The sequence below is a fragment of the Lathamus discolor genome, chromosome 1 (assembly GCF_037157495.1).
Source record: "Lathamus discolor isolate bLatDis1 chromosome 1, bLatDis1.hap1, whole genome shotgun sequence".
Classification (NCBI taxonomy): Eukaryota; Metazoa; Chordata; class Aves; order Psittaciformes; family Psittacidae; genus Lathamus; species Lathamus discolor.
In genome coordinates, this window is record NC_088884.1 from 6,505,329 (window position 1) to 6,533,187 (window position 27,859).

Here is a 27,859-nt window from a genome sequence, read left to right on the forward strand (position 1 = left end):
CCGGCGGGCCTCCCCTCGGCGGTGCGGCTCGGAGGGAAGAGGGCGACGGGCGGCGCCATGCTTAAGAAGTTCGACAAGAAGGACGAGGAGTGCGGTACGGGGCTGGCGGCGGCGGGGCCGAGCTGTGGGGCGGGGGCACGGCGGCACCGCCCTGTGGGCAGCGATCGTTGGGCGCTCAGAGCGTCCCGCGTCCTGTAGCGGCCGCTCAGGTGAGGGAGGAAGTCATGGCCGCTGATGTGAGAGGGGGTAACTGCTGAGGAAGGAAGCACCGTCTGCCTTCCCTGCCCAGGCCTTTCGGCCTCTCCCGGCTCTTCGGGACGGTCAGCGGGATGCAGGGCCCGCATCGGGCCCCTGGGGCCACGCTTGGGGGGAAGCGGTTCCCCGCAAGCGTGCGGGCTGCGGCTGGGTCTGTTCCTCGCTCATAGTATGAGGAGGAGAGGGCTTGGTCGGGGTCTGCACCTCCGCCTGGAAAGCTGGGCAGCAGCTGGCTGCATGCGCTGGGGTTTGGGCTGTGTCAGCAGCGGCTGTATTAAAGTACCCTGTGGGCGGGATAAAACCATCCCGTCAGGCGGAGTTGTTGTGGATGAGGCCATCGCTTGCACTTTTTCCCTCCTTAAAACCTGGAAATTAAGTTTAGGTTGCCTGTAATAACTGGTGCTGCAGGTTGTGTGGAGAACTGATGCAGAGTATCCCTGCGGAGAAGGATTTGGGTGTATTGGTCGATGAGAAGCTGAACATGACCCGGCGTCAGTGTGTGCTTGAGCCCAGAACCCACCCGCGTGCTGGGCTGCACCCCAAGAGCGTGAGCAGCTTAAGATGATCTTAAGGTCCTTTCCAAGTCTAACCATTCTGTGATTCTGTGCTGTCCTGAGTTATCTGTTGCTGCTGCTGATAGGTCTTCTGAGCCCAGGTGGAGTGAGATCCATTTCATTCTCAGTTTCCTTTTGCTTTGGATGTAAGAACTGAAGAATAAATGAGCTGAAAAGGAAAAATTACTGCTGGAGGCGAAGTGTCAGAAGCAGTAGTGAGGGTTTGGAGAGGTTTATGTGTCTGCCACAGTGGCTGTGAGGGCTGGTTTCACTGGGAATGTGGGTTAGAAGGCTGCTCTCTGCTGCCGACAGAGAAGTGTCATCAGCAGTAAGTCATTACTCTCAAGGGCTGGTTCTGGCCTGTTGAAAGGCTTAGGAGTTACAGGATGAGGATACTCTGCTGCTGATGATTTTGTGTTGTGTGGAAGCCAGACTATATTTAGAGTGTGCTGAGTAGCCCATTTTAGTGGAGCATTGATTGATGCACTTCTGTTTGAGATCCAGATCAGTAGCTCTGTCCTGATGCCTTCAGTGCTTTCTGTGCCTGAAGTAGTAAAAATAGGGGCACTAGGGAAAAATAGAGTGAATGGCTTTATGTAAAGAGGGAGTATTATACTGTTCTTCCTCACCTTCCAGCTATGTTGGTACTGCTTCCCCCACACCTTTTCCTCCTGTACCTGTGAATATACAGCTGAGGAAAGTGGATTGAAAGCTGTTGATGGAGAACATAAGTTATTCCAAGAGGGGTTTCACTGTAGCATGAGGTGTTTTTGTAAAGTTTAGGGGCTGTTCTTCCAGTTCTTTTGGGGTTTTCTTGTGAGGAATGCATTTCCTTAACTGAGAGGTCTCTTTTGTTCCTCAGGTAGTGGCTCTAATCCTTTCCAGCATTTGGAGAAGAGTGCTGTGCTGCAGGAGGTACGAATGGTTGTCAGACTGTTGAACTCTTTTCCTTCAGAATGTGTTAGCAGCTTGAGGAAGTTCTGCAGTGCAACTCCCAAGTTTGAATGGCTAAATTCAAACGGTTAATTTAAAAACACAGGGTATGTAAATTAAATGCCCATGGCTTGAGAGCAGCCCTGAGGGGAAGGATTTGGGTTGTTGGGTGGCAAAGATCCCCATGACCTGGCTTCAGTGCGTGCTTGAGCCCAGAACCTCCTGTGTGTGCTGGGCTGCACCCGCACAGTGTGAGCACAAGGTCAGGGAGGGTGCTGAGGTGCTGGCACAGGGTGCTCAGTGAAGCTGTGGCTGCCTCATCCCTGGCAGTGTTCAAGGCCAGGTTGGACACAACGGCTTGGAGCAAGCTGCTGTAGTGGAAGGTGTCCCTGCCTGTGGCAGGGTTGGAACTGGATGAGCTTTAAGGTCCCTTCCAAACCAAACCAGTCTGGGATTCTATGAACTTACTCTCGGAGAGGTTTATGTATAGTAATTAGATTATCTGTGGCTTATGGCCCTCCACGTGGACAAGTGGGATCTCGGGGTGCTCTTACTGAAGAGGTGTCCTCCATGTTTCCCTATGTTCATTTGACCTACAGTGTAGCAAATTTTCCTGCTTCTCTTTGTCTTCTCCAGGAATAACTGCAAGTGATGAAGTGAATCTGTTGTGAAATAATGCTGAACTCTCTTAGTTGCAAGTAGCTAAAAGAAGGAACTTAGTAATTTCCATCTTGTGTTCCTACACACTACTATCAAGTAGTGTTTGGGCTACAGATGCTATGGAAAGATGAAGTTGTTATGCTTTTATATTAAAGTATTTTTGCTAGTTCCAGAGGGTGGCCAGTTGTCATTTGCTCAGGCTGCTGCCCATCCGGCAAACTAAACATGCCTGAGCTGGATGACAAGAATGTGTTCTCTGGGACACATTTTTAGAATGAAAAGCTACTTGGTTGAAAACAAATGGCTTTACTTTTTATGATGAAAGGGAAATGGTTATTGTTGGGTTACACTGTAATACTCCCTTTATGCTGTGTCTGTAGGCTCGTATCTTTAATGAGACCCCTATAAATCCACGAAGATGTCTGCACATCCTTACCAAAATCCTTTACTTGCTGAACCAGGTAAGTGTTATAATTTCTTTCCAGCCAGAATGAATATTCCCAAGGGTAATATAAGGAAGAAGTTCTTTACTGTGAGGGTGATGAGGCCAGAGAAGTGGTGAATGCTCCATCCCTGGCAGTGTTCAAAGCCAGGTTGCACAGAGCCTTGAGAGACATGTCTAGCGTGAGGTGTCCCTGCCTTTGGCAGGGGGTTGGAACTGGATGAGCTTAAGGTCCTTTCAAAGCCAAGCCATTCTGTGATGCTATGATTCTAATTTCTGATAGCTTTCAGTGTGAAAGAAGTTTTATACCTCTTCCTGACAGATCTGGGAGGTAGCTTTTTAAGGAGATCCAGAATGGGGTGTTTATGCTTTAGTATTATGTTCTCTCCTCTGTCTTGCTGCTAACCGGAGTGAGATACATATCACTGAAGCTTTTAATACTTTTTCTGTGAGTGCCAAGTGAGAGCTGCTGCTTCATCTGTGACCATCACAGCCCTGTGTGATTAAAGAGATACTTGTGTTTGCCCAGCTAAAGTGGGAATGACTGAGATGAAGTGAAAACGTAGGCCAAGAAGTGATGAAGTGGAAGGTGTCTTTTTGTCTGAGGCTAAATTAGAAGCATGATAAGAAAGATTTTCTTTAGTATCTTTAGTACATCAAAGTAGGTTGGACCTATGCTGTTCAGTCTTAATTCATTCAGCAAGTAGATCCCTTTTAGGCATGACACAAAATCAATGATATCAAAAGAGGGAACACAGACTACTTGACAAAGTGTTACATCGCTGTATGGCTGTGGATGGCATTTGTTGAAACCAAGTAGCTAATGGTAAATTTGGCAAGTACTCCCCAGGAAACACAAGGTGAGGGAGGGACGGTTTCTAACACGAGAAAAAGCCTCAAAGCAAAGATTGTTGGTGTGTGGGTAGGTGTTAAAAATGTAGGCTGAAAGGTGGAGGCAGATCAGTAAAGACAGTGGTTTTTCTCTCGCTTCTCATGTGCTGTTTTTAGGGTGAACACTTTGGAACCACTGAAGCCACAGAAGCTTTTTTTGCGATGACCAGATTATTTCAATCCAATGATGTAAGTTCCTGGTTGTTTAGCACTTGCTGCCTCCCTGCTTTTGTCTGGATTTGTGGTAACTACAGATTACATCCAACTGCAGTTGGATGTTGGGATGTGAGCACTTCACAGGACAAGCTCTGCATGCCAAGTACTAGCTGGAGGCAAGTCATGGTTTGGAAACAAGTGACTGAATAATAACACACAGTTATTTCTGCAGTTTGATTTTGGTGCTGGGTTTATTCTTTTCTGCATTGAATTACTGTTTTAAAGCATGTCAATAATGACAAAAGCCTTTCATAGACAAATAAATAACATTTTATGACTGTTTCTTACATTTACAAATAATCACCATCTGTTGAACTCAGAATTTACAAGTTGCCTGTAGATTAAATCCAGCTATTCCCTAGAACAACTTCCTCTATTCAGGAATCAGCATGCAGTCAAGGAGTGAGAATATCCTAAAACCGCTAGATTAAATTTTGGACTTAGCCCAGTGTAAATTCCTTCTCTGATCTCTTTTGCAGTGTGTAAGAACTCTTCTGAGTTTTTACTCATTAATTTTTGTTCAGTATGAACTGGCACCTCAGGTGTTTAGAGATTTGACTGAGGAAGGTTGAACATGGAACTGTGTTGGAACTACAGAGTGCTTGGGACCTTTCTCATAGCCACATGCTGAAATGGGGCGGGGGGGGGACGGTTAATGTAAATATGTTATTTGCTTTCCAAGAGTTAAAGAGTCTTTGGATATTTGCTTTTCAATAGCAAATAGATCAGAGGAAGTTGGGTTTAAAGCATTTAAGTGATAACTGTGAGGCTTCTGCATTCAGATGTTTCACTTCTCTCATAATTAACATGGATTTTTGTTTTTAGTCTTATCTTACAAGGTAGAGATATCTTTATTCTCCTGATTTGTTTGATAACTGGCAGTAAGGCTATTCCCCAGTTATCAAACACAATTTAACTTGTGTGCTTTGTACACAGCTGCTTTATCTTTGTATAGAAGTGGGGAAGAGGGTGTTCTATTTAAAAGTTTGCTCAAAATTTAAAGTTGAGTATTTGAACTTTTAGGTTTATTTAACTTTAAAACTTGTAGGAAGTGTTTATTTATGCTTTACATTAATCGTTTTCTGCACTGCATTTTCGCAGCAAACCCTTAGAAGAATGTGTTACTTTACCATCAAAGAGATGGCCAATATTTCTGAGGACGTCATCATTGTCACAAGCAGGTAGTAGAACCACAGACAATACAGTATTAGAGCTCTGAAACAAGTAGCTGTATCTCAGTGTGTTTCTTTTAGCTGCTGTAATTCTGCATTATGAAGGATAATAAAGGAAAACAAACTGTCCTATGATACAGAGTATGTTACCACATGAAATGTTGATTTCTTCTTCCTGTGATGTTACCCTTTACTAAAAGGGCAAGAGGCTTGCCTGCAGTTTCGCAGTTGGGTGAAACTTTGGTTTCTTGTGGGTTTCTTTATAGGGGGGAGTTGGTTTTGATTCCTTTTAGCTATTGGTGCTTGGTGGTTTTCTCACACCAAGGCTGTGATTTCTGTTTCGCTTTGCTGTCAGAGCAGTTAGGGACAAGCAGAGCAAAGCCCAGTTCAGTCCTGCAGCTGAACTGTCAGGTTTTTGGACTGCAGGATAGATGTTATAGTTGCCAGAGAGCAAAATGGGATCTCTGACATGTTTGTGTTTTACTTTCTATATTTTTTTAAAGCTGCTCAGCAACTGAAGCTTTGCTGTTACCTAACTCAAAATGTCACGTGGTAGAAAGAAAGCACTTAGGAGAGCAACTGAGCTGAAAGAACCAGGCATGTGGCAAAGGTGTATTATGAAAACTTGAACATATTATTTTAAACTTAGAGGGGAAGTTCAGGTTGGATATAAGGAAGAAATTATTTAGTATGCGGGTGCTGAGGCGCTGGCACAGGGTGCCCAGAGAAGCTGTGGATGCCCCATCTCTGGCAGTGTTCAAGGCCAGGTTGGATGGGGCTTGGAGCAAGCTGCTCTAGTGGAAGGTGTCCCTGCTCATGGCAGGGCTTTGGAACTGAGTGATCTTAAGGTCCCTTCCTACACAAACCAGTCTCTGATTCTCTAATTCTATGAACTGTGCATTTTGTAATGTTCTCTCTTTCCACAGAATCTCATGCTGTTAATTCTTAAGTAGCTGATTATTAAGAGGTTGTTTCTAGCCAGTACTAGAGCTCAGCAGTTAGGTGGTAACAGCTTGACCAACGGCTACATGAGATGAGGCAAATGTCACAAAAGACCAGGCATTGGGATGTTAAAGTGGTGTTAACAGAGTGTCTATGATTATTTCAGTTTGACCAAAGATATGACAGGGAAGGAAGATGTGTACCGAGGCCCGGCCATTAGAGCACTCTGCAGGATCACTGATGTAAGTCCAAATCACATCTCTGTCATGAGAGAGATGAGGAGTGTATTTAAAAATAAATAGAAAAGTGCTAAATTAGAAAATTAAAATAGAGAAGTTCTCTCTTGCAGTGTGTGTTCTTGTAGTGGTAATGGAACTTCTGCTGTTGGGAGGACAGCTCTGAAACCTGCTGCAGATGCAATGAGCTCTGTGGAGCTGGAGCACTGTAAACATGGAGAGAGAAGGCAGGAGCTTTGGAGCTCTGGTTTCTGATCTGAGATTTCTTTGCTGTAGACTTTGTTTCTGTCGCTAAACCTTCAGGACCAGGCAGCTGATACTGATCTCTCCCTTGCAGAACAGTTCATGATGCATTTTGAATATGCTGTTTGTTTATTTTTGCCTCATACTGCTTTTATGCTCTGCTTCCAAAGTATCAACACTTCTTTTTCCCTCTCACAGGCTACGATGCTACAAGCCATTGAGAGATATATGAAACAAGCCATTGTGGACAAAGTCCCCAGTGTGTCTAGTTCTGCACTGGTGTCTTCCTTAGTAAGTAAAGCAGTAGATTGGTAATCTGTGTGTTGTGTTTTGGGTAGGAGGCTACTCTGCTGCATTTGTAGCTCTGCTTGACCTTTGTTTTGTTCTTTCTTCTTTTCCTTTTGAGATGTTTCTTTCTCTTCATCTGCTCACTGGAAAATAAACAGGAAGTAGTGGCAGTGGAGTTTTCTTTTGTCTCAGGCAGACTCAGTCCTCTCAAACGCCTTCTTTAATGTTCTCTTACCTTAGAGTACATGAATTGTAATAACTAAGTGCAAAGTGCTCTGTCATCCTATGCTGACTGCATAGAGAGATGAGTTTCTCTGGGAAAGGGCCTTGTCGGTTTAGAGTAGTCAAGCACAGTGAAGACTATGAAAGTGTCTCTTAGTTTGGTGAGAGTAACTAAGAAACAACCTGTGCTGCGGAAGAACTAACACATGTGACTGAAAGAGTGTGTGAGTTCTGTGACAGGCAGTAAAAGCAGTTGGCTTTGTGCTCTGCAAAAGAAAAGCTCCATGAAATTGCTGCCCTGCTGCAATTCAGTATCATTTTTGCTAATAGATAGAAGGGCAAGATGAAGTTAGCTCTGGTGTTCCTCCCTTATTTTGGAGAAAAGGCTGGAAAATATCTTGCTAGGTTAATTCTTTATTTGAGAGGATAATACAGATGAGAGCATGGGTAGTCCAGGACTGAGATGTAAGAAAACCAGTGGTTTATAAATATATAGGGGCTGGCTGCCTTGGTAAATCAAAAAGGCAGGAGGTAAAAGGTCCAGCTGAGATGGAGTGAGGCCTCTGTTAGGACCCTGAGGGTGCAAAGTTGAATTAATACTAACAACTGAATTAATAGTGACTTACTGGGATAACCGTAGCCAGGTGCATTCTCCTCCTATTGTCTTCAGTCCTGTTTGAAGGTAACTCTCCAAGTTACTTATCTCTTCATTGAAACAAGTGCATCCATACAAACTGTAGATGTGAGTTACTCTCTGTTATCCGTAGTACACAGCAAAGCCCTCAGTTGTCTCAAAGCCTGTAAAACAAGGCTTGTGGTACCTCGCTGTGCTTCTCATCTTAGTTTGTCACCAGTCTCCATTTGTGGCTTCTTCCAGCATATGATGAAAATCAGCTATGACATAGTCAAGCGGTGGATCAATGAAGCTCAAGAAGCAGCCTCTAGTGACAACATCATGGTGCAGGTATGTTAGAGGGTGGTTGCTTCAAGGAGCAATTAACGCACTGGAGGGTTTTCATAGCATTCTGTGAGTTCTTAAAGTAAATTAAGGAGTAACTGGTTTTCCTTTTTTCTTTATTCTTCCAGAAATAACAGTGTTCAAGGCTAGGTTGGATGGGGCTTGGAGCAGCCTGATCTAGTGGAAGGTGTCCCTGCCCGTGGCAGGGGGTTGGAACTGGATGTTCATAAGGTCCTTTCCAACCCAATTCTATGATTCTGTTAGAATCATTGTATGATTCTGACTGTGACTTGAGGGTAAACAACTACTTCAGAAACTCACAAGTTTGGTGATCCCAGTGCAAGATTCTTTTTTAGGAGCTGGCTCTTCAGTATGGTGCTCTTGCCCTTTCCCTGCCAACCTTCTGATGGCTGGGATGCCACTGACTGTTTCACAGTAGTTGTCACAGTATGGCTTTGATTCCGAGTTTTCAAAGAGCTTAAGAAATTATCTCTCTGCCACCCACAACAGCAGCATCTCTTACCTTGGCCTTCAGAACATTTGCAGTTGCTATAGGCCCATGGAGATTAGCCCAGATGTGAGTAAGATATCCATGTTAGTGAAATTATAATGGGTACAAATACTCCAAAGAGCTGTGGAAATGAAGGTGTTCTCTGTATTCAGTCAGTGTTACAGACTAACTCTAGTCTGTGACACTGCTCTTATCCAGTGAGCAGCTTCATTAATCATAGAATCCCAGACTGGTTTTGGGTTGGAAGGACCTTAAAGCTCCTCCAGTTCCAACCCCTGCCATGGGCAGGGACACCTTCCACTAGAGCAGCTTGCTCCAAGCCCCTGTGTCCAACCTGGCCTTGAGCACTGCCAGGGATGGGGCAGCCGCAGCTTCTCTGGGCACCCTGTGCCAGCGCCTCAGCACTCTCACAGGGAAGAACTTCTGCCTAAGAGCTCATCTCAGTCTCCCCTCGGGCAGGTTAAAGCCATTCCCCTTGTCCTGTCCCTATAGGTCCTTGTCCAAAGCCCCTTTCCAGGTTTCCTGTAACGCCTTTAGGCACTGGAGCTGCTCTAAGGTCTTCCCTTCAAGAGCCTTCTCTTCTTCAGGCTGACCCAGCCCAGCTCTTTCAGCCTGGCTCCAGAGCAAAGCTGCTCCAGCCCTCTCAGCATCTTTGTGGCCTCTTCTGAACTCACTCTGGTCTTATGACAGAAAAACCCAAATCCAAACAACTTGGCAACTAGAAATGCTTCTTTGTACTTCTAGTGTACATTTTTGTAAGTTCAGCTGTCATTTAAAGGCCTTGGGATAATCCTGGATGTTGAGCATACTGGAAATGCAGGTGTTACTATGCAGGTTAATTCAGTGAGCCTTTGAAGTTTTGACATTTAATGGGGAGAAAGTGGAGTAAACTCCTTGGCTCTTTTAATCTTCAGGAATGCATTGAGCCTGTCTTATGGTGGACAGGAAGGGGAAGGAAATACTGCAGATACTTGTAACTTGTCAGGCTCATTTGAGTTTAGAGGGTATTTCAGCTAGGAAACACTAATAACTAGCACTCTTTTAGGTCTTGCAGTCTGGCGTTTCCCACTAAGGAGTGTATTCAATAGCTGCACATCTTTGTTTCTCATTTCCTAGTATCATGCTTTGGGGCTGCTCTATCACCTTCGTAAAAATGATCGTCTTGCAGTTTCCAAGATGCTGAATAAGTTCACTAAATCGGGCATGAAATCACAGTTTGCTTACTGCATGCTGATCCGAATTGCAAGCAGGCTCCTGAAGGAATCTGAAGAGGGGTAAGTAAAAGGCAGTGTGTGAATTACAAAACCTACTTAATATTTTGAGGTAAAGGGTAGCTAGGAAAGTTGTGGGGTTTGAAGCTTGTGGAAATGTAAATATAGATAGAATCATAAAATCATAGAATGGTTTGGGTTGGAAGGGACCTTCTCTGTGCTGGAGAGGGATTCTTCATCAGGGATTGTAGTGATAGGACAAGGAGTGATGAGTTCAAAGTGAAATGGGAAGTTCAGGTTGGAGGTAAGGCAGAAGTTCTTCCCTGTGAGGGTGCTGAGGTGCTGGCACAGGGTGCCCAGAGAAGCTGTGGCTGCCCCAACCCTGGCAGTGTTCAAGGCCAGGTTGGATGGGGCTTGGAGCAACCTGCTCTAGTGAAAGGTGTCCCTGCCCGTGGCTGGGGTTTGGAACTGGGTGATCTTAACATCCTTTCCAACCCAGACCATTCTGCGTGATTCTGTGATTTCAAATGCAATATGGTTCCACCTATATTTTGGGGATGTAAATGAAGGGGTCTCTCCTATCCTGCCCTCTCATATTATCAGGGGAGGGTACAGTTACCTGATGAAATTCTTTATCAGTGGATATTTGTTGTAGAAATAACATATTACATGTGATAATATATATGATTTATGGTAAATGATACATGATTAATGGTGAAGTATTTATATGTAGAAAGCAGCATTTCTAGCCCAAAGAATATAATGTCAAGATGAATAGTTTAACAATAAATAGAATGATTAGAGCTCAAGTATGAGTTGAGCAGTATGATGGCCTAGGAAAAATGCAAGCCAGTGCATTAGCTATGCGAGTGAAGTTCTCAGAAATGCAGTGTTAGTGGGTTGTGTGTAATTCAGCATCATTCTTGCTATGAATCCTTTTTTGGTTGTAGCCATGAAAGTCCACTGTTTGACTTCATTGAGAGCTGTCTGAGGAACAAGCATGAAATGGTTATTTATGAAGCTGCTTCTGCAATCATCCATCTCCCAAACTGCACAGCCAGGGAGCTGGCACCTGCTGTTTCAGGTTGGTCATGGAGTCCTTGGTACCACTCAAGCAGCTGAAAGGGTGGTAAAGCACATAAGAGACAGCACAACATAAACACTGGACTCAAACCGTGAATTTCCTGATTCTTCCCCAGTTAGAGGGCTTTGGGGTGAGACGCACATTGATCCCTTTTCCCCCTTTCCTTCAGGGCTTTTGGGAACAGGCAGTAGAGGTGGCACTTTCCTCTTTCCAGCTTCAGGAAGTTGGGGTAAAGGAAGGTAGATCAAAATTCGATAGCCCAGATGTGCCACAGGCAGCTGTGCAAACCACCTATTGCTGATGCAAGATGAAAACCAGGAGGTTATTTCGAACTTGCTTGTGAAGCCAGTAATAAGTTATGGGTAGAGCCACGTGAATGTCTAGCAGTGTGTAGCTGACAGTGGGTACATTGGACTTCACTCTCTATTCCGTTTCTTTCAAAGAAAGACACAATCTGATTTCCTGCTGCAGTGAATTCTGACTGAACTATTCGCATTGCCAATATCAAAGCGTTCGACACTGTCCCACACAACATCCTTGTCTCTAAATTAGAGAGATAACAATTTGATGGATGGGCGACTCAGTGGATAAAGAACTGGCTGGATGGCCGCACTCAAAGAGTTGTGATCAATGGCTCAATGTCCGGCTGGAGACCAGTAATGAGTTGTGTCCCTCAGGGATCGGTGTTGGGACTGGTCTTGTTTAACATCTTTGTCGCTGACATGGACAATGGGATTGAGCGCCATATGATTCTATGATCAAAGTGCTGGCTCAAGGCAATTTCCCTTTCCTCATCAGAATATAGAATAGTTAGGGTTGGAAAGGACCTCAAGATCATCCAGTTCCAACCCCCCTGCCATGGGCAGGGACACCTCACACTAAACCATGTCACCCAAGGCTTTGTCCAACCTGGCCTTGAACACTGCCAGGGATGGAGCACTCACAACCTCCCTGGGCAATATGTTCCAGTGCCTCACCACCCTTACAGTAAGGAACTTCCTCCTTGAATCCAATCTGAACTTCCCCTGTTTAAGTTTTAACCCGTTAGCCCTTGTCCTGTCACTACAGTCCCTGACGAAGAGTCCCTCCCCAGCATCCCTATAGGCCCCCTTCAGGTACTGAAAGGCTGCTATGAGGTCCCCACGCAGCCTTCTCTTCTCCAGGCTGAACAGCCCCAACTTCCTCAGCCTGTCTTCATACGGGAGGTGCTCCAGTCCCCTGCTCATCCTCGTGGCCTCCTCTGAACTTGTTCCAACAGTTCCATCTCCTTTTTATGTTGAGGACACCAGAACTGCACACAATACTCCAGGTGAGGTCTCACAAGAGCAGAGTAGAGGGGCAGGATCACCTCCTTCGACCTGCTGGTCACGCTCCTTTTGATGCAGCCCAGGATACAGTTGGCTTTCTGGGCTGCGAGCGCACACTGCAGCCGGCTCATGTTCATTTTCTCATTGACCAGCACCCCCAAGTCCTTCTCCTCAGGGCCGCTCTGAATCTCTTCTGCCCACTCTGTAGCTGTGCCTGGGATTGCTCCGACCCAGGTATAGCACCTTGCACTTGTCATGGTTGAACTTCATAAGGTTGGCATCAGCCCACCTAACAAGCGTGTCAAGGTCCCTCTGGATGGCATCCCTTCCCTCCAGCGTATCAACCGGACCACACAGCTTGGTGTCATAAGCAAACTTGCTGAGGGCGCACTCAATCCCACTGTCCATGTCAGCGACGAAGATGTTAAACAAGACCGGTCCCAACACCGATCCCTGAGGGACACCACTCGTTACCGGTCTCCAGCCGGACATCGAGCCATTGACCACAACTCTTTGTGTGCGGCCATCCAGCCAGTTCTTTATCCACCAAGTGGTCCATCCATCAAATTGATATCTCTCCAATTTAGAGACAAGGATCTGGTGTGGGACAGTGTCAAACGCTTTGCACAAGTCCAGGTAGATGACATCAACTGCTTTACCCTTGTCCATCAGTTCTGTAACCCCATCATAGAAGGCCACCAAATTGGTCAGGCAGGATTTCCCCTTAGTGAAGCCATGCTGGCTGTCACCAAGCACCTTGTTGTTTTTCATGTGCCTTAGCATGCCTTCCAGGAGAATGTGCTCCAAGATTTTGCCAGGCACAGAGGTGAGACTGACTGGTCTCTAATTCTCTGGGTCATCCATTTTCCCCTTCTTGAAAAGGGGCTTTATATTTCCCTTTTTCCAGTCATCGGGAACTTCACCTGACTGCCATGATTTTTCAAATACGATGGCCAGTGGCTTAGCAACTTCATTCGCCAGCTCCTTCAGGACCCACGGATGGATTCCATCAGGTCCCATGGACTTATGCATGTTCAGATTTTGAAGATGGTCTTGAACCAGATCCTCTCCTACAGTGGGCCCAAGGTCTTCATTGTCACAGTCCCTGCGTCTACCTTCTAAGACTTGGGTGGTGCAGTCAGAGCCTTTGCCAGTGAAGACCGAGGCAAAGAAGTCGTTCAGAACCTCAGCCTTCTCCAAATCCTGGGTAGCCAGCTCTCCCGAGAGCTTCCTCAGGGGGCCTATGTTGCCCTAGTCTGCTTTTGTTTGCTACATACCTGTAGAATCCCTTCCTGTTATCCTTAACATCCCTGGCCAAGTTTAATTCTAACTGGGCCTTAGCCTTCCTAACCTGGTCCCTAGCTTCCCAGACAACATCCCTGTACTCTACCCAGGCCACCTGTCCTTGCTTCCATTTTATATAAGCCTCTTTTTCCCTTTGAATTTTCCTCAGCAGCTCCTTATCCATCCAAGGAGGTCTCCTGGCCCTCCTGCTGCACTTCCTTCTAGTTGGGATGCAGCACTCCTGAGCTTGTAGCAGGTGATACTTGAATATCAACCAAGAGTCTTGGGCTCCCTTGCCCTCCAGGGCTATATCCCACGGAACCTTCCTAAGCAGGCTCCTGAAGAGGCCAAAGTCTGCTCTTTTGAAGTCCAGGGCAGTGAGCTTGCTACACGCTCTTCTCACTGTCCTGGGGATCTCAAATTCGACCATCTCGTGACCGCTACATCCAAGGCTGCCCTGGATCATCACATTTCCGATGAGCCCTTCCCTGTTGGTGAGCACAAGGTCAAGCATGGCACCTCTCCTTGTCAGCTCCTCTATTACTTGCAGGAGGAAGTTGTCTTCCACACAGTCGAGGAACCTCCTGGATTGCTTGTGCCGTGCAGTGCCATCGTTCCAACAGATGTCAGGGTGGTTGAAATCCCCCATGAGAACAAGGGCCTGCGAGCGTGAGGCTTTTCCTATCTGCCTGTAGAGTGCTTCATCCACAGATTCTCTTTGATCAGGCAGCCTGTAACAGATCCCCACAGTAATGTCTCCCATGGCTGTTTTCCCTTTAACCCTGACCCACAAACTCTGTAAACTGCTCACCTGTCCCCAGACAGAGTTCCATACTCTCCAGCCTATCCCTAACATAAAGGGCAACTCCCGCTCCTCGCCTGCCAGGCCTGTCTTTTCTAAAGAGCCTGTAACCTTCCATTCCAACATTCCAGTCATAGGAGCCATCCCACCATGTTTCTGTGATGCCTATTATATCATACCCCTGTAGATGTGCACACATCTCTAATTCCTCTTGTTTGTTCCCCATGCTACAGGCGTATGTATAGAGGCATCTGAGCTGAGCTCCAATTGAAGCCGGCTCGTTGGCTGGAGAAGCTGGAATATATCTACATTGTTCCGAGCATTTATTATAGGTGTTGGCCACTGACTGGGTGTGTTGGGATGGAATGATGCCCCCCTCCCCCAACACATCTAGTTTAAAGCCTCCTTGACCAGTCTGGCAAGCCTCCTACCAAAACTGCTCTTCCCCTTCTTTATCATCAGCCTCTCCAACAGCCCCCAGTAGACCTGGCCTACAAACTTCAGTCCTGTGTTCAAGACACCCAAACCCCTGACTATGACACCACCCTTTTAACCATTTATTAACCTGGCCAATCCTCCTAGCTTTTTTTTGATTCTCCCCTGTGTCCTGGAGAATTGACAAAAAGACTATCTGAGCACCGGAGCCCCTAACCACCTCTCCCAGGGCTCTGTAGTCTTTCTTTATGGTCCCCAGTCTACTACTACCTATATCCCTAGCACCCCCATGGATCACCAGGAGCGGGTAATAGTCCATGGAACTTACTAGAGCAGGCAGCCTCTCTGTAACATCCCTGATCCGTGCTCCTGGTAGGCAGCACACCTCTCTCGAGACGGGGTCAGGCCGACAGACGAGTGCTTCCATCCCTTTCAAAGTAGAGTCCTCTATTACTACGACCCGTCGCTTTTTCTTTGCAGCGCCAGTAGAGAACTTTACCCGTGCATAATCCGGCTGTTTGTGGTGCAAGTGCGTTTCCCCGTTAGTCTCCTGCAGGACAGCCAAGCGGTTCTGCATGGGGACAACAGATTTAGGAGGAATCCCCTTGCCTTTAATTGTCATTTTCCTCTTTCTTTTGTTATTTTTCTTTGTCACTAATTCCCAACTTCCCGGGTTGGTGGCCTCCTTCTTTCTTTTGTGAGCTGGAGGGGAAGCTTGAGGCCCCTGCACAGTTTGGGGCTGGAGCAAGCAGCCCTGCTTCCTCTCAGCTACCCTGACATCTTGAAGCCCGCTAATAGCATTCTGCAGCTCAGCCCCTGCTGCAAGAGGGCCTCCACCAGGGAGCACCGAGCGCAGCCCTGCCCATCGTGCACCTTTCCCTCACAAGCCCAGTGCAGGCACCCTCTACACTCCGAGCTCTGCCCTGCAGCCTCCCCTGTCATCTGCTCTGTCTGGGTGCCTACGCTGGCCACCGCCGGGGCAGCCAGCGCAGAGCTCCCAGACCGGGCCCTGGCCATGTGACAGGTGCTCACCATCCGTGCAAACTGCCTCGCCGTGCTCCTGCTCGCTCGCGTTCCCTGGGGCAGGTTTTTAACCACTCAGGGCTGGTGCTGCTGCTCCTGGCTCCACCCCCTGTGAGTCCCGGCTCAGTCAGTTGAGCTGCCGGCTCCTGGGCAGGTCCTGTCGAGGACTTGAAGCTCCCTCGGTAGCTCTGGCTGCTCTGAGTTGAGGCTCCTGGACGCTGATCTGTCCCGTGCTCCGGTGTTGAAGGCGTCCTCTCTCAAGCTACTCACCTCAGCAATTGATCTGGTTGTGAGGGCTCTCCCCTTCCGCTCCCCGCACATTCCAGATGCCTAGAGTTGCATTACTGGGAGCTGACATTTGTTAAACAGTCTCTGCTCCGTAACATCTTGTTGTGAGTGACTTCTCTTCCTTATTTTTCTCTTCCTCTTTTTCAGTGCTGCAGCTGTTCTGTAGCTCTCCCAAACCTGTGTTGAGATATGCAGCCGTACGGACCCTGAATAAAGTGAGTGCTGCCAAAGCCTTCTAAACAAGCAGAAACCTCTGAGCATCAGAGGAAGCCAGACTTCAGTTACCTGTGTTCAGTTACAGTGCTACCTGGAGTTACTGCTCTCATGATTACTTGGAGATACTCCATGATGGAGAATTGGTTTGTCAATGCCAAATCTCCTGGTATGATGGAAATGTTCTCTGCATCCAAGCTCTGTTTGCTTATTTCTGGACCACAGAGCTGTATGTAGGTTGATAACTTGTGAGCCGCAAGGAACTAAAGTCTCGGATATTTAATAGTGCCAAAAGTGTGACTAGGATGTGTGTGAAGGGAATAACATTCTGATGTCAAAGCTGCACACGGCAGAAACAGCTTGTGATTGTCAAACTCATGAACTGTCACTTGGAGTTCATTTGAAATGCTGAAACACAAGAACGTGAGCTTTGATTGCATCCTGCCAGCAGCAGTGTGATGTAGGTTTAGCTGCAATCCTTAATCCTTGCCCCATCAGAAGCTTTGAATTTTAGATTTTGTATAAGAGCAAGTAGGGATAGAGCAAAGGGGAAAGGCTTTAAACTAACAGGGAAGATTTAGATTAGGTACTGGGAAGAAGCTCTTTAAGGGTTATAAGGCTCTGAACAGGTTGCCCAGAGAACCTGTGGCTGCCCTGTCCCTTGCAGTGTTTAAGGCCAGATTGGATGGGGCTTGGAGCAGCCTGCTCTAGTGGAAGCTGTCCCAGCCCATGGCAAGGGGTTGGAACTAGAGGAGCTTTAAGGTTCCTTCCAGCACAAACTGTTCCATGATTCTGATCCTACATTATTGCTCCCATATAGTTTGGAATTGCATTTCTTGCAGGTAGCCATGAAGCATCCATCTGCAGTCACTGCCTGCAACCTGGACCTGGAAAACCTCATCACTGACTCCAACCGCAGCATCGCTACTCTCGCCATCACCACCCTGCTGAAGACAGGCAGTGAGAGCAGTGTAGACAGGCTCATGAAACAGATCTCTTCCTTCGTGTCAGAGATATCAGATGAGTTTAAGGTGTGGCATTGGAGGCCTCTGCTCTTTCCAGCTGCAGGTTTTTCTCCCATTCTTGTTATTATGAAGCTTTTCCCATTTGTTAATCCTTTAGTGGCTTAGTATGATAGAACAAAGCCAGCTTGAAATTCAGAAGGTGTAGTGCTCTGCTTTCCAACTGAAATATGCCGTGTCTTTTCCTTCCACCACTCCAAGGAAGGATAAATGTTGCTTGGTGGATTTCTGGCTCCTGTGCAGTGTCTTGCAAACCATTGTACTGCCTTCTGGTTGTACCTTTGGAGAGGAAGAGGGATTTTAACTGCTCTGATTGAGTCTATATCACTTCAAGTGTGATAGTTAGGAAATAGTATGAATTACAAGTTCCTATAGTGACTAAACTTGGCTAAGAACTTGGTTAAGGGTGGCAGTTGACTTGTACCCATCCCCTTTACACCACAGAGTTGCCTTGAGGAGCATGTCTCTACTAATAGAAGGCATATAGTAGAGGATAATATGTCTCTACCGAGTCAGTTTCTACTAGAGCACAGGGGCTGTAAGTTCTTGTGTTTATGAGAAAAGGAAATGGGGATTAGAGAAATTTCAAATTGCAAAGGGTTTTAAAGCCAAGATGTAACTACTTCAGGTAGAATTAGGTCAGGATCATCACTGAGACAGAGGGAGGAAGTGAGGGGAAGCTTTGAATTAATGGAGTCTATCCTAAATTACAGTCCTCTAATAGAGCCAGGTCTTGCACCGTACCAGCACAGGGGTCTTAACACTCATGCTGAGACTCCACCACCTGATTTGGATCCTTGTACATTAATTTCATCTGTCACTGTGACAGCTTGAGCTAGTGAGAAGTGTGTGTTCTTCATAGACTTCATTCTTCATAATAAATGCATGTGACTGATGTCCTCCTCTATTGGTTTGCAGGTGGTGGTGGTACAGGCTATCAGTGCTCTGTGCCAGAAGTACCCTCGGAAGCACAGTGTCATGATGACCTTCCTCTCCAATATGCTCAGGGATGATGTACGTGGATGATGCACAGACTTTTCTTTGTGTAGTGATGGGGGGAAAGCTCTCATAATGTGTCAGGTGAAAGGAATAAGTAATTTCCAAGCATGAAGGGTCTTTTCTGTCTTATGTCAGTATACAGCAATGATGGTGTCTGAGTGATTAAGTGACCTTACTTATCTCATGGGTCAGACTTGTCTGTACATCAACAGCTGATTGGAATTGTTGCTTAGATGTGCCTTTGTGGGCATGGGGGAACTAAGAAGACCCTGTTAGGTCAACCAGCACTACTCCTCTGTTCTCTTGATGTACAATAGTTGTTTTTCTTAATGGCAAGAAGTAGTTGAAGTGTGAGGGGAACTGAGCAGCGCTGAGGTCTGAGCTCTGTCTGCTGGGTCAGTGTCCTTGATTTTCCTTTCCCAGGGTGGCTTTGAGTACAAGCGAGCCATTGTGGACTGTATAATCAGTGTCATTGAGGAGAATCCTGAGAGTAAGGAAGCAGGCTTGGCTCACCTCTGCGAGTTCATCGAGGACTGTGAGCACACTGTTCTGGCCACGAAGATCCTGCATCTCTTAGGCAAAGAGGGGCCGAGGACTCCATCCCCTTCCAAATACATCCGCTTCATCTTCAACAGGGTGGTGCTGGAGAATGAGGCTGTGAGAGCTGGTGAGTTCAGTTCATGTTTGATGGACTCATGACTGCTGGAAATCTCCTGGCTGAAACTGGGTTTGGGGATGGGAGGCGATGGTTATTCCAGAGGCATTGTGAAGGTCGAGCTCTTGAATGAGTCAGCTGTGAAGGTGTTTTTTATCCTGCAGTGTGTTTAATCTCCTCATAAAGAATCACAGAATGGTTTGGTTGGAAGGGATCTTAAAGCTCATCTAGTCTGGTTCAAACCTTTTTCCAGTTTAAAAAGAGAGCTCTCACAGAGCAGAGTTGCAGTGCTGCTAAGCTGAGAGAGCTGGGCTGTTCATCCTGGAGAAGGCTCTGGGAGGCCTTGGAGCAGCTCCAGTGCCTAAAAGGCTACAAGAAACTTGGGAGAGGAGCTTTGGACAAGGGGCCTGTATGGACAGGACAAGGGGAATGGCTTTAACCTGCCAGAGGGGAGACTGTGATGAGATGCCTTGAATCATGACTCTGAGGATGTGTTTGTGTATAGCTCTTGCACCTCTGACATCTCCCTGTTTTCCTCTCAGCTGCTGTCAGTGCACTGGCCAAGTTTGGTGCCCAGAATGAGAATCTTCTTCCCAGCATCTTGGTGCTGTTGCAGAGGTGAGTGGACACGGCTGTACCTGTGCTGAGCTTCTTGGTGACACTTGGTCTGGCTCCACAGAATAAGCAAGGTCAGGTCCAGTCAGAACTTGGCCTGGGATTGCCACAACATACCAGTTGAGGAGCTGGGAGATGGTTCCCTTCAGCCTTCCTGGCTGGAGGTAGCAAAGCACTGCTGGAGATGAGCAAGTGAAAGATGTGATTAGAACAGATGATCGTAAACTCTGAGAACATTCCTCTGCGGGTAATAAATCTGCGTTGCTATATGTACACATCTTTTTGCATCCCTTGAAGCAAGAAAACATATTTCCCTGTTACTCATGAATAACATTTGTGGGTGTGGCTGAGTAGTGATGCCATACATCATGTCACAAGTTCCTGTACCTTTCAGTTGGCTTGGTTGAACTTTGTAAGGTTTGGAGGTGTATATTTTATAACCTAGCAAGTGTGCCTGGTGTTAACAACTCACACATCTCCTTTAATCTTGGTTTTCTGATGTGACACATTCAAATTTCAACTTCTGTGTTGCAGGAACAATTTTTTTGTCTAATTGGAATAGCTGTTGAGGGATCTCAGAGCATCATTGCAGTATCAAGTCCAATCTTGATGCCATTTCTAACTCGGCTCTCCTGGCGTCCTCAGCTGCTGACTGCTGTCCTCTCATTCCCCAACACAGGTGCATGATAGACAGTGATGATGAAGTGCGGGACAGAGCAACCTTCTACTTGAATGTCCTACAGCAGAGGCAGATAGCACTGAATGCTGCCTATATCTTTAATGGTCAGTGATGGAAAGGGTTATTTTATGAGCTGTTATTTAACTTTATTATGGGGGGCCTTTGCTGTAATAGTTTTCTCTAATGTAACTTGGGTCAGAATAACTACAAAGGACACAATTTTTTTTTCTGGCCCAAGTTCTTTCCTTTGAGGTACTGGAAATGGCAAATTTGCCAAAATATGGGAAGGATTGTGAAGGAAATGGAGGAAAAGTATGAGTTAAGCTTTTTTTATCATTGCTTTTTCTATCACTCACTTGGGACAAGTTTCCTAATCTTTACTTCCTCATCTCCATTACAAAGTGAGGATGCCACTTCTTATTGCCAGGGTTGGTTATAAAACTGGTTTATGGTCTGTAGTTGAGTCCATGGGAGCAGAGTAGTCAACACAGGTGAGAGGACTGCAAGATGACTTTGCTGGAGTGAACTGTTCAGACTGCAGTTCCCTCTGGAATAGCAACTTCCTGTGTCATCTGCAGAGCAGTGTTTTTATCCTGTCTAGCATTGTGAAGTACTTAGTGTGTGTTTGTGTTTACTGAGACACAAACGTGCTTTCGCCAGCTTTTTGTTAGCTGAAGTCCAAACTGAATCTAGCTGTGAACTCTAGATTGCTCACAAGAGTTTCTCTGCAGCCTGAACCAACGGACAGGCTTCAGAGAAGAGCTCTTTAAATAATCTTTCTTGCTTGTATCTCAAGGAGGATGTAAGTAAGACACAGGTAAATTTTCAGACTCGGGCATCTTGCCGCATTTGGTGCAGTGGGCCATCCAAACTTCACACTCTTCACATGTAAACCCAATTACCGTGGGCCTCTGACAGTTCCTGCTGCTAAAACTGACTTTTCCTGCCTGTGTTTACTTGCAGGATTGACAGTCTCTGTTCCTGGGATGGAGAAAGCCCTGCACCAATACACACTGGAGCCATCTGAGAAACCTTTTGATATGAAAACAGTTCCACTGGCTACTGCCCCAGTCTTTGAACAGAAAGCAGGTAACACTCAGGCTAACCAAGGCCAGGTTGGACACAGGGGCTTGGAGCAACCTGCTCTAGTGGAAGGTGTCCCTGCCTGTGGCAGGGGGCTGGAACTGGCTGAGCTTTAAGGTCTCTTCCAACACAAACCAGTCTGGGGTTCGATGTTTAAACAGGCCATGGAGAAAGCTATAAGCATTCATGTTGCCATAGCGAAACTTGGTGTCTGTACATTGGCTCCATCCCAGTAGGCTCAAGGCAAGACACGTGGTGGCTCAGCTAAGCAGGGTACAGCGTCACTGGCTTTGCAGAAGCCTCCCTGATCTTCACAGATAAAGGAAGTGAGCGCTTCTTCCAAAGAAATGTGGGTTGGCAAGAATGTGGTTGTTTGTTCTGTGAGTTTTGTTGTGAGAGAGGAGTTTGTACCTAGATCAGCATTGGTTAGTGGATACATCCAGGAGTGCTCAGTCACTTCACTGGCTTTCTTCAGTGTTCTTGCACAGTTCTTCCATTCTGACTTTGTGCAACTTTAAGAAGAATTTGAGGGCATTTTCCCCCTTCTCCTCCTTTTTCCAGCCTTTTTTCTGAATATTTTGGACTGAAGTGTGCTTTTGTCATAGAATCATAGAATCACAGAGTGGTTTGTGTGGGAAAGACCTTAAGATCATCCAATTCCAACCCCTGCCATGGGCAGGGACACCTTTAACTAGACCAAGCCTCTGTCCAACCTGGCCTTCAACACTGCCAGGGATGGAGCATTTATGACTTCCTTAGGCACCCTGTGCCAGTGCCTCAGCACTCTCGCAGGGAAGAACTTCCTTATGTCCAACTTAAATTTTCCCGTGTTTCAGTCTGAACCCGTTACCCCTTGTCCTATCACTACAGTACCTGACGAAGAGTCCTTCTTCAGCATCCTTGTAGCCCCCCTTCAGACACTGGAAGCTGCTCCGAGGTCTCCACACAGCTTCTCTTCTCCAGGCTCAACAGCCCCAGTGTTCTCAGTCTGTCTCCATAATGGAGGTGCTCCAGTCCTTAATCATCCTCGTGGCCTCTTCTTCGCTTGCTCCAACAGCTCCATGTCCTTCTGATGTTGGGGACAGCAGAACTGCACACAGTGCTGCAAGTGGGGTCTCGTGAGACCCAAACACCTCTTCTCTTTTCTCCTTACAACCCAGTATTGCCTTGTGGTAAAGATATCTCAGTATGTATGTGTGAGGAGCCAAACTGACAACGGTTCACAGCAGGATGTGTGCAACACTAGGGGTTAAGGAGTATTTAGTGGAGTTATAGCAGCATTTAAAACTCCTGAATGATGCAGGTGACAGCACAAAGTCTTTGTTTCTTCTTCCAGAGATTGCCCTTGTCACCAGCAAGCCTGAGAAAGTTGCACCTTCACGGCAGGATATATTTCAAGGTGAGACAAGAACAGTGGGGGTCACCAGTGCTTGAAGTGTTGTTAACAGGTCAGGAGGGAGCAATGAACAAGCCTTTCACTAAGTGTCACCTTCTTTTCCTTTCTGCCTAGAACAACTGGCAGCCATTCCAGAGTTCAAGAGCTTGGGCCCATTGTTCAAGTCTTCGGAGCCAGTGCACCTCACAGAAGCAGAAACAGAGTATTTTGTTTGTTGTATTAAACATGTGTTCACAAATCACATTGTTTTCCAGGTAAGAGAAGCTACATGCTTTTGCCTGGGTGCAGTTGGAGTTGGCCTTTAATGATAGAGTCACAGAGTGATTTGTGTTGGAAGGGACCTTAAAGCTCCTCCATTTCCAACCCTTGCCATGGACAGGGACACCTTCCACTAGAGCAGCTTCCTGCAAGCCCCTGTGTCCAGCCTGGCCTTGAACAGTCCCAGGAATGGGGCAGCCACAGCTTCTCTGGGCACCCTGTGCCAGCGCCTCAGCACCCTCACAGGGAAGAGCTTCTGCCTTTGATCTAATCTAAATGAAGCATAAGCAGTTCCCTGTGGAGTACAGCTTCTTTCTTTGGGGAGTTGCAATGTAGAATTAAGGGGGTGCGTGCTGCTTTCCTCAACAATCAAATAAGGATGGGGTTTGTTATCCCATGTGTTAAGGATTTATAGTTAACTTGGAGAGAAAAGCTGGTTTTGAGAAGAGCGGTTTCTTCAGCAAACTGGGTGTCCTCTTTATACCATGGACTTGAGGAAAAAGTCTTGATTAGGAATGTTTCTTCTATGTTGAAGTCCTTTTCTGTGTATTATTCTGCAGTTTGATTGCACAAACACCTTAAATGATCAGCTGTTGGAGAGAGTCACTGTGCAGATGGAGCCATCAGATGCTTATGTTGTGATCCGTTTCATCCCAGCACCCAGCTTGGCTTACAACCAGCCAGGCATTTGTTACACCCTCGTCCAGATCCCGCAGGATGACTCCACTGCAGGTACCTGTTGGGAGGGAGTTGTTTTGCCCAATACATCTCTCAAAGGAAGCTTTGGGAGAACAGAATGAAATGTTGAGGGGGTGGGGTTTGGGGAATACATTGAGATTCTGGAACTGACTGTTTCTCATGTATCATGTGCTGGTTTTCATGTAGAACCTGTGTTTGTGCAAAATATTTTACACAAGCTTTACAACATAGTGTAAACCTTTTGAAATAATCAGCGGTATTTCTGCAAATGGGATGTTGAAGAGGATTGGAGAGGGTAATAGGAATTGGTGCAGGTAATAGGAAATGGAATTTACTGCCTTCAATCAGTGAAAAGAGCAGATCTGAAAACATGGATTTTTGTTGTATTCAAGAACATAATCAGTGAAAGGAAAATGCATATAGAAAGTAAAATATCAGTAGTCCGGGCCTGCATAAAACTTCCCTTTATTACTGTTATTCACACCTACAAGAAACTTCATTGGATGTAGAATCCCAGACTGGTTTGGGTTGGAAGGGACCTTAAAGCTCATGCAGCTCCAATCCCCTGCCACGGGCAGGGACACCTTCCCCTAGAGCAGCTTGCTCCAAGCCCCTGTGTCCAACCTGGCCTCGAACACTGCCAGGGATGGGGCAGCCACAGCTTCTCTGGGCACCCTGTGCCAGCGCCTCAGCACCCTCACAGGGAAGAGCTTCTGCCTAAGAGCTCATCTCAGTCTCCCCTCTGGCAGGTTCAAGCCATTCCCCTTGGCCTGTCCTGCAGGCCCTTGTCCAAAGCCCCTCTCCAGGTTTCTTGTAGCCCCTTTAGGCACTGGAAGCTGCTCTGGGGTCTCCATGCAGCTTCTCTTCTCCAGGCCCAAGAGCCCCAATGTTCTCAGCCTGTCAGCCCATTTGCAGTTGATTTAACATGATTGGGCTCATCAGCAAGGAGGTTTCTTGGTTATCCCTTTAATACCAGGAAAGATTAGAACTAGTGTGAATTCTCTGACCTGTGGGGTTGGTTCATGATCCATTTCTCAGAAACCCTTTGCAGAATTTCTCTTCTCAGAGTTTCCACTCTGGGAGGATTGAGCTTGTTACATTATGGCCCTGGCACATTCCTCTTCTGAGATCCTCCTTTGGCCTTCATCTTAAGCCTGGGGAGCCTGGTGGAAATACATATGCAGCTGAAATGTGCTCTGAGCACATCTGTGTCTCTATCTTCTGGGGCAAAGCTGATGTAGATTCTTTCAGGTCTCTTTTTGCTTGAAGAGAAGGAACTGCAGTACCACTAACCGACAGGCTTTTCTCTCCTCCCCAGTTGCTTGTACTTTCAGTTGCACAATGAAGTTCACTGTTCGAGACTGTGACCCAAACACTGGTGTCCCAGAAGAAGATGGCTATGATGATGAATATGTGGTAAGTTCAGAACTCGTTTTAGTTTCGTACAGGTGGCCATTGGGCTGACAGTTTTCTTTCAGATCTAAATCCAATAGGAAAGAGCAGCAAACCTGCCTGAAACACCACGATACTGTAGCTCATAACTTTAGGTCCTTCCCCAAAACCTTCCTCCTGTTGTGCCCATTGGAGAAAGGATTTGTGGGTTTAGAAAGGAAGGAAGGAATAACTTCCTTTGTCTGTTGTCAGAACTCCATACCAATCTCTCCCAGGCATTTGTACTTCTGTTTATTGTGTTCATGTTATCACTCATGGAACTACAAGTCAGATCTCAGGAAAGTGCCTGGGTTTCGGGCTTGGAGGAAGTAAAGGCTTCTTCTGGATTCTGAGTGTCTCTTCTCAGCTGCCCAGTAGAAGGTATAATGGGCTCTGACTCCCAAAGTGATTGCCCCATTTTCTGCTCTCTTTTAGCCTCACACATGTGTTTAAGCTTTATAGATAACCACCATAAATACTATTTTTCCTCTCTGCTTTTATATGCTGTTATTATGTGCTTCTGCAATTACAGCCAGGCATGTCAGGGTTCTCTTGGCAAAATGCTGCTGCCTTTCTTTGTCTTTCCCTTACTAAGATGAGGATCATTTCTCTAACTCCTTATATTCTGTAAGTTTAAACTCTCTTTCGCTTTTCTGTCAGTTGGAAGACCTGGATGTTACCGTGTCTGATCATATTCAGAAGGTTTTAAAGCCCAACTTTGCAGCTGCATGGGAAGAAGTGGGAGATGACTTTGAGAAAGAAGAAACTTTTGCACTTAGTTCCATTAAAACCCTTGATGGTGAGATGAACTCTCCTTGTTTATTGGTGACCCACATAGTAATGCTGGTAAATCTGCCACGCTGGGGATATATTTGGTACGTAGGAGGAGAATTTGGTGCCTTCCAATGGGAAGTCATGTCCCAGCAACAAGGTTTTGTGTTGCAATACTGGGATTATAGTCAGTGGAAGGTAGGCATTGCTCTCCTGAAGCTGGGTGGAGGAAGGGGTGGGTTCCTGGGCTGTGCGGACATGGCAGAGTAGGAGTATTGATGGGGTTGCAGTCAAGCTGCTGATTGGAAATGGTTAACACACATGGGTGCTTAGAGGAGAAGGAAGCTTGGCACTAACCTAGAGGTAATTCTCTTCCTCAATCTCTGCATGCAGAAGCTGTCAATAACATCATCAAGTTCTTGGGCATGCAGCCCTGTGAGAGGTCAGATAAAGTGCCAGAGAACAAGAATTCTCACACGCTCTACTTAGCTGGTAAGTACTCACACTGCAGAACTCCATGGCCCTCTGTCCCCACAGGGTTTTACTAAAGGGAGGGGAATGGGTTGGGAGATCCTGCTCTTACTCTGAGAGGTTTTTCTCTGTGTTGATCAGAATGGATGTATTCTGCCTATGGGAATGGTAGTGAATCCTTTGAATGAAGAACTTTCAGAGCAGACACCTGACTAAGTTCCTTGCCTGTGCTTACCTTGGAAGGGGATTCTTAGGACCATCTTACAGACACATCCTGAATTGTCCTGCAGTACCGACAGCTTCTTACAGAATCCTAGTCATTTAGGTTAGAAAAGACCATTAAGTTTATCGAGTCCAGCTGTTAACCCAGCACTTCCAAGGCCACCACTAAACCGTGACGCTAAGCACCACATGTACATGTCTTCTATATTCCTCCAGGGACGGTGACTCCGGCACTGCCCTGGGCAGCCTGTTCCAATGCCTGAGCACCCTTTGGGGAAGGAATTGTTCCTCATCTCCATCTAAACCTGCTCTGGTGCAGCTTGAGGCTGTTTCCTCCTGTCCCTTCACTTGTTCCTTGGGAGCAAAGCCCCCTCCTACCTCCATGCTCACGACTATTTCTCCCTTAAGGGCAAGGGCACTGCGCCAGTGTACTAGCCTTGCAGTGTGTGTGGCCTTCTCAAACTGGAAGTGAGCTTCAGCTACCCACTTTCTGCTTTTTACCTATTTAAGTCAGCCAAGCCCTCCAGCAACACTTGCTGACTCTTTAATTACAGCATTATCTGTTATCTTCGGTCTTGGCCTCAAGAGCTTAGGAGAAATTGGGGGTTTGGGTATTTGTTTGTCATTTCCCCCTTTTCTGCAACTGTCATAGACTCAGTGTGTCTGTTGATGGCTCCTGGGTTAGGACTAGATCACTGAGCAACTCCTGAAGTGATGTCTACAAGAAAATCTCAAGTTGTCTCCTAAAGCCACTCTCAAACATTGCTTTGTCCCCTCAGGTGTCTACAGAGGTGGCTGTGATGTGCTGGTGAGGTCCAGGCTCGCGCTCGGAGATGGTGTCACCATGCAGGTGACTGTTAGAAGCAAAGAAGAAACACCTGTAGATGTCATCCTGGCTTCTGTAGGCTGAGTGTTACAGCATGACTGTGGTGGAAACCCCCTTAGCAAGCACTGGTTCGGTATTTGCCAGCTATCAAGCAGTCTGTCTGCCCTTCTGCATGTGGTTTTCACTCCTCCATTTGGTATATTTTGTACGTTACAGTAGTGGCAATAGGTGGCTGGAACTGAGCCTTTCCCATGTCCCTTCCCTTGTTGTCACTTACACATTCCCGTCTAACTTACCGCATCTCTGGCCACTTGCAGTAGAGCAGGGAAGGGAAAAGAGGCAAGTGGGAAGAAAAATGGCATCAGACTTTTGTCAAAATTGATTTTTATTAACAGAAACTAAACCCTGGTCCAAGTGTTGGAATTCATCTGAAGTACTGGTAATAAAATAAACAGTTCTTGTTCTAGTTCTGGCTAGAAAAAGCCCCTTATTCCTAAAGGGACACCAAGGAACTTCAAACATAAGCAGTTAAAACCCACACAGCCTCCAAGTTTATGGTATC

At 46.5% G+C, this 27,859-nt stretch overlaps 1 protein-coding gene across 3 annotated transcripts; it reads left to right on the plus strand.

Annotated features, from left to right (window-relative positions):
- COPG2 (COPI coat complex subunit gamma 2) lies at nucleotides 1-27,763 on the plus strand. 3 transcript variants are annotated; one of them, XM_065675628.1, is made up of 24 exons: nucleotides 1-94; nucleotides 1,672-1,724; nucleotides 2,783-2,863; nucleotides 3,853-3,924; nucleotides 5,053-5,132; nucleotides 6,232-6,307; nucleotides 6,743-6,835; nucleotides 7,932-8,018; nucleotides 9,640-9,797; nucleotides 10,685-10,818; nucleotides 16,105-16,172; nucleotides 17,013-17,201; nucleotides 18,111-18,206; nucleotides 18,615-18,858; nucleotides 19,389-19,464; nucleotides 20,141-20,244; nucleotides 21,104-21,229; nucleotides 22,560-22,622; nucleotides 22,734-22,873; nucleotides 23,438-23,609; nucleotides 24,895-24,992; nucleotides 25,668-25,806; nucleotides 26,172-26,270; nucleotides 27,251-27,763. In XM_065675628.1, exons 1-24 carry the CDS (start codon nucleotides 58-60, stop codon nucleotides 27,379-27,381), a joined length of 2,616 nt encoding a protein of 871 aa, XP_065531700.1. In that variant the 5' UTR covers nucleotides 1-57; the 3' UTR covers nucleotides 27,382-27,763. The 3 variants fall into 3 exon arrangements, with proteins under 3 accessions (XP_065531700.1, XP_065531791.1, XP_065531729.1); XM_065675719.1 differs by lacking the exon at nucleotides 1,672-1,724 and having other exon boundaries at nucleotides 35-94; XM_065675657.1 differs by lacking the exons at nucleotides 1-94; nucleotides 1,672-1,724 and adding an exon at nucleotides 1,750-1,849.
- Nucleotides 27,764-27,859: the final 96 nt, after the last annotated feature.

What these genes read in the sequence shown, in the direction of transcription:
- COPG2 (XM_065675628.1), top strand. Translation starts at nt 58, where the DNA reads ATGCTTAAGAAGTTCGACAAGAAGGACGAGGAGTGCG. An exon ending in CCGTACGGACCCTGAATAAA is followed by an intron (nt 16,173 to 17,012) that starts GTGAGTGCTGCC and finishes CATTTCTTGCAG; the next exon opens with GTAGCCATGAAGCATCCATC. An exon ending in TTCCATTAAAACCCTTGATG is followed by an intron (nt 25,807 to 26,171) that starts GTGAGATGAACT and finishes CTCTGCATGCAG; the next exon opens with AAGCTGTCAATAACATCATC.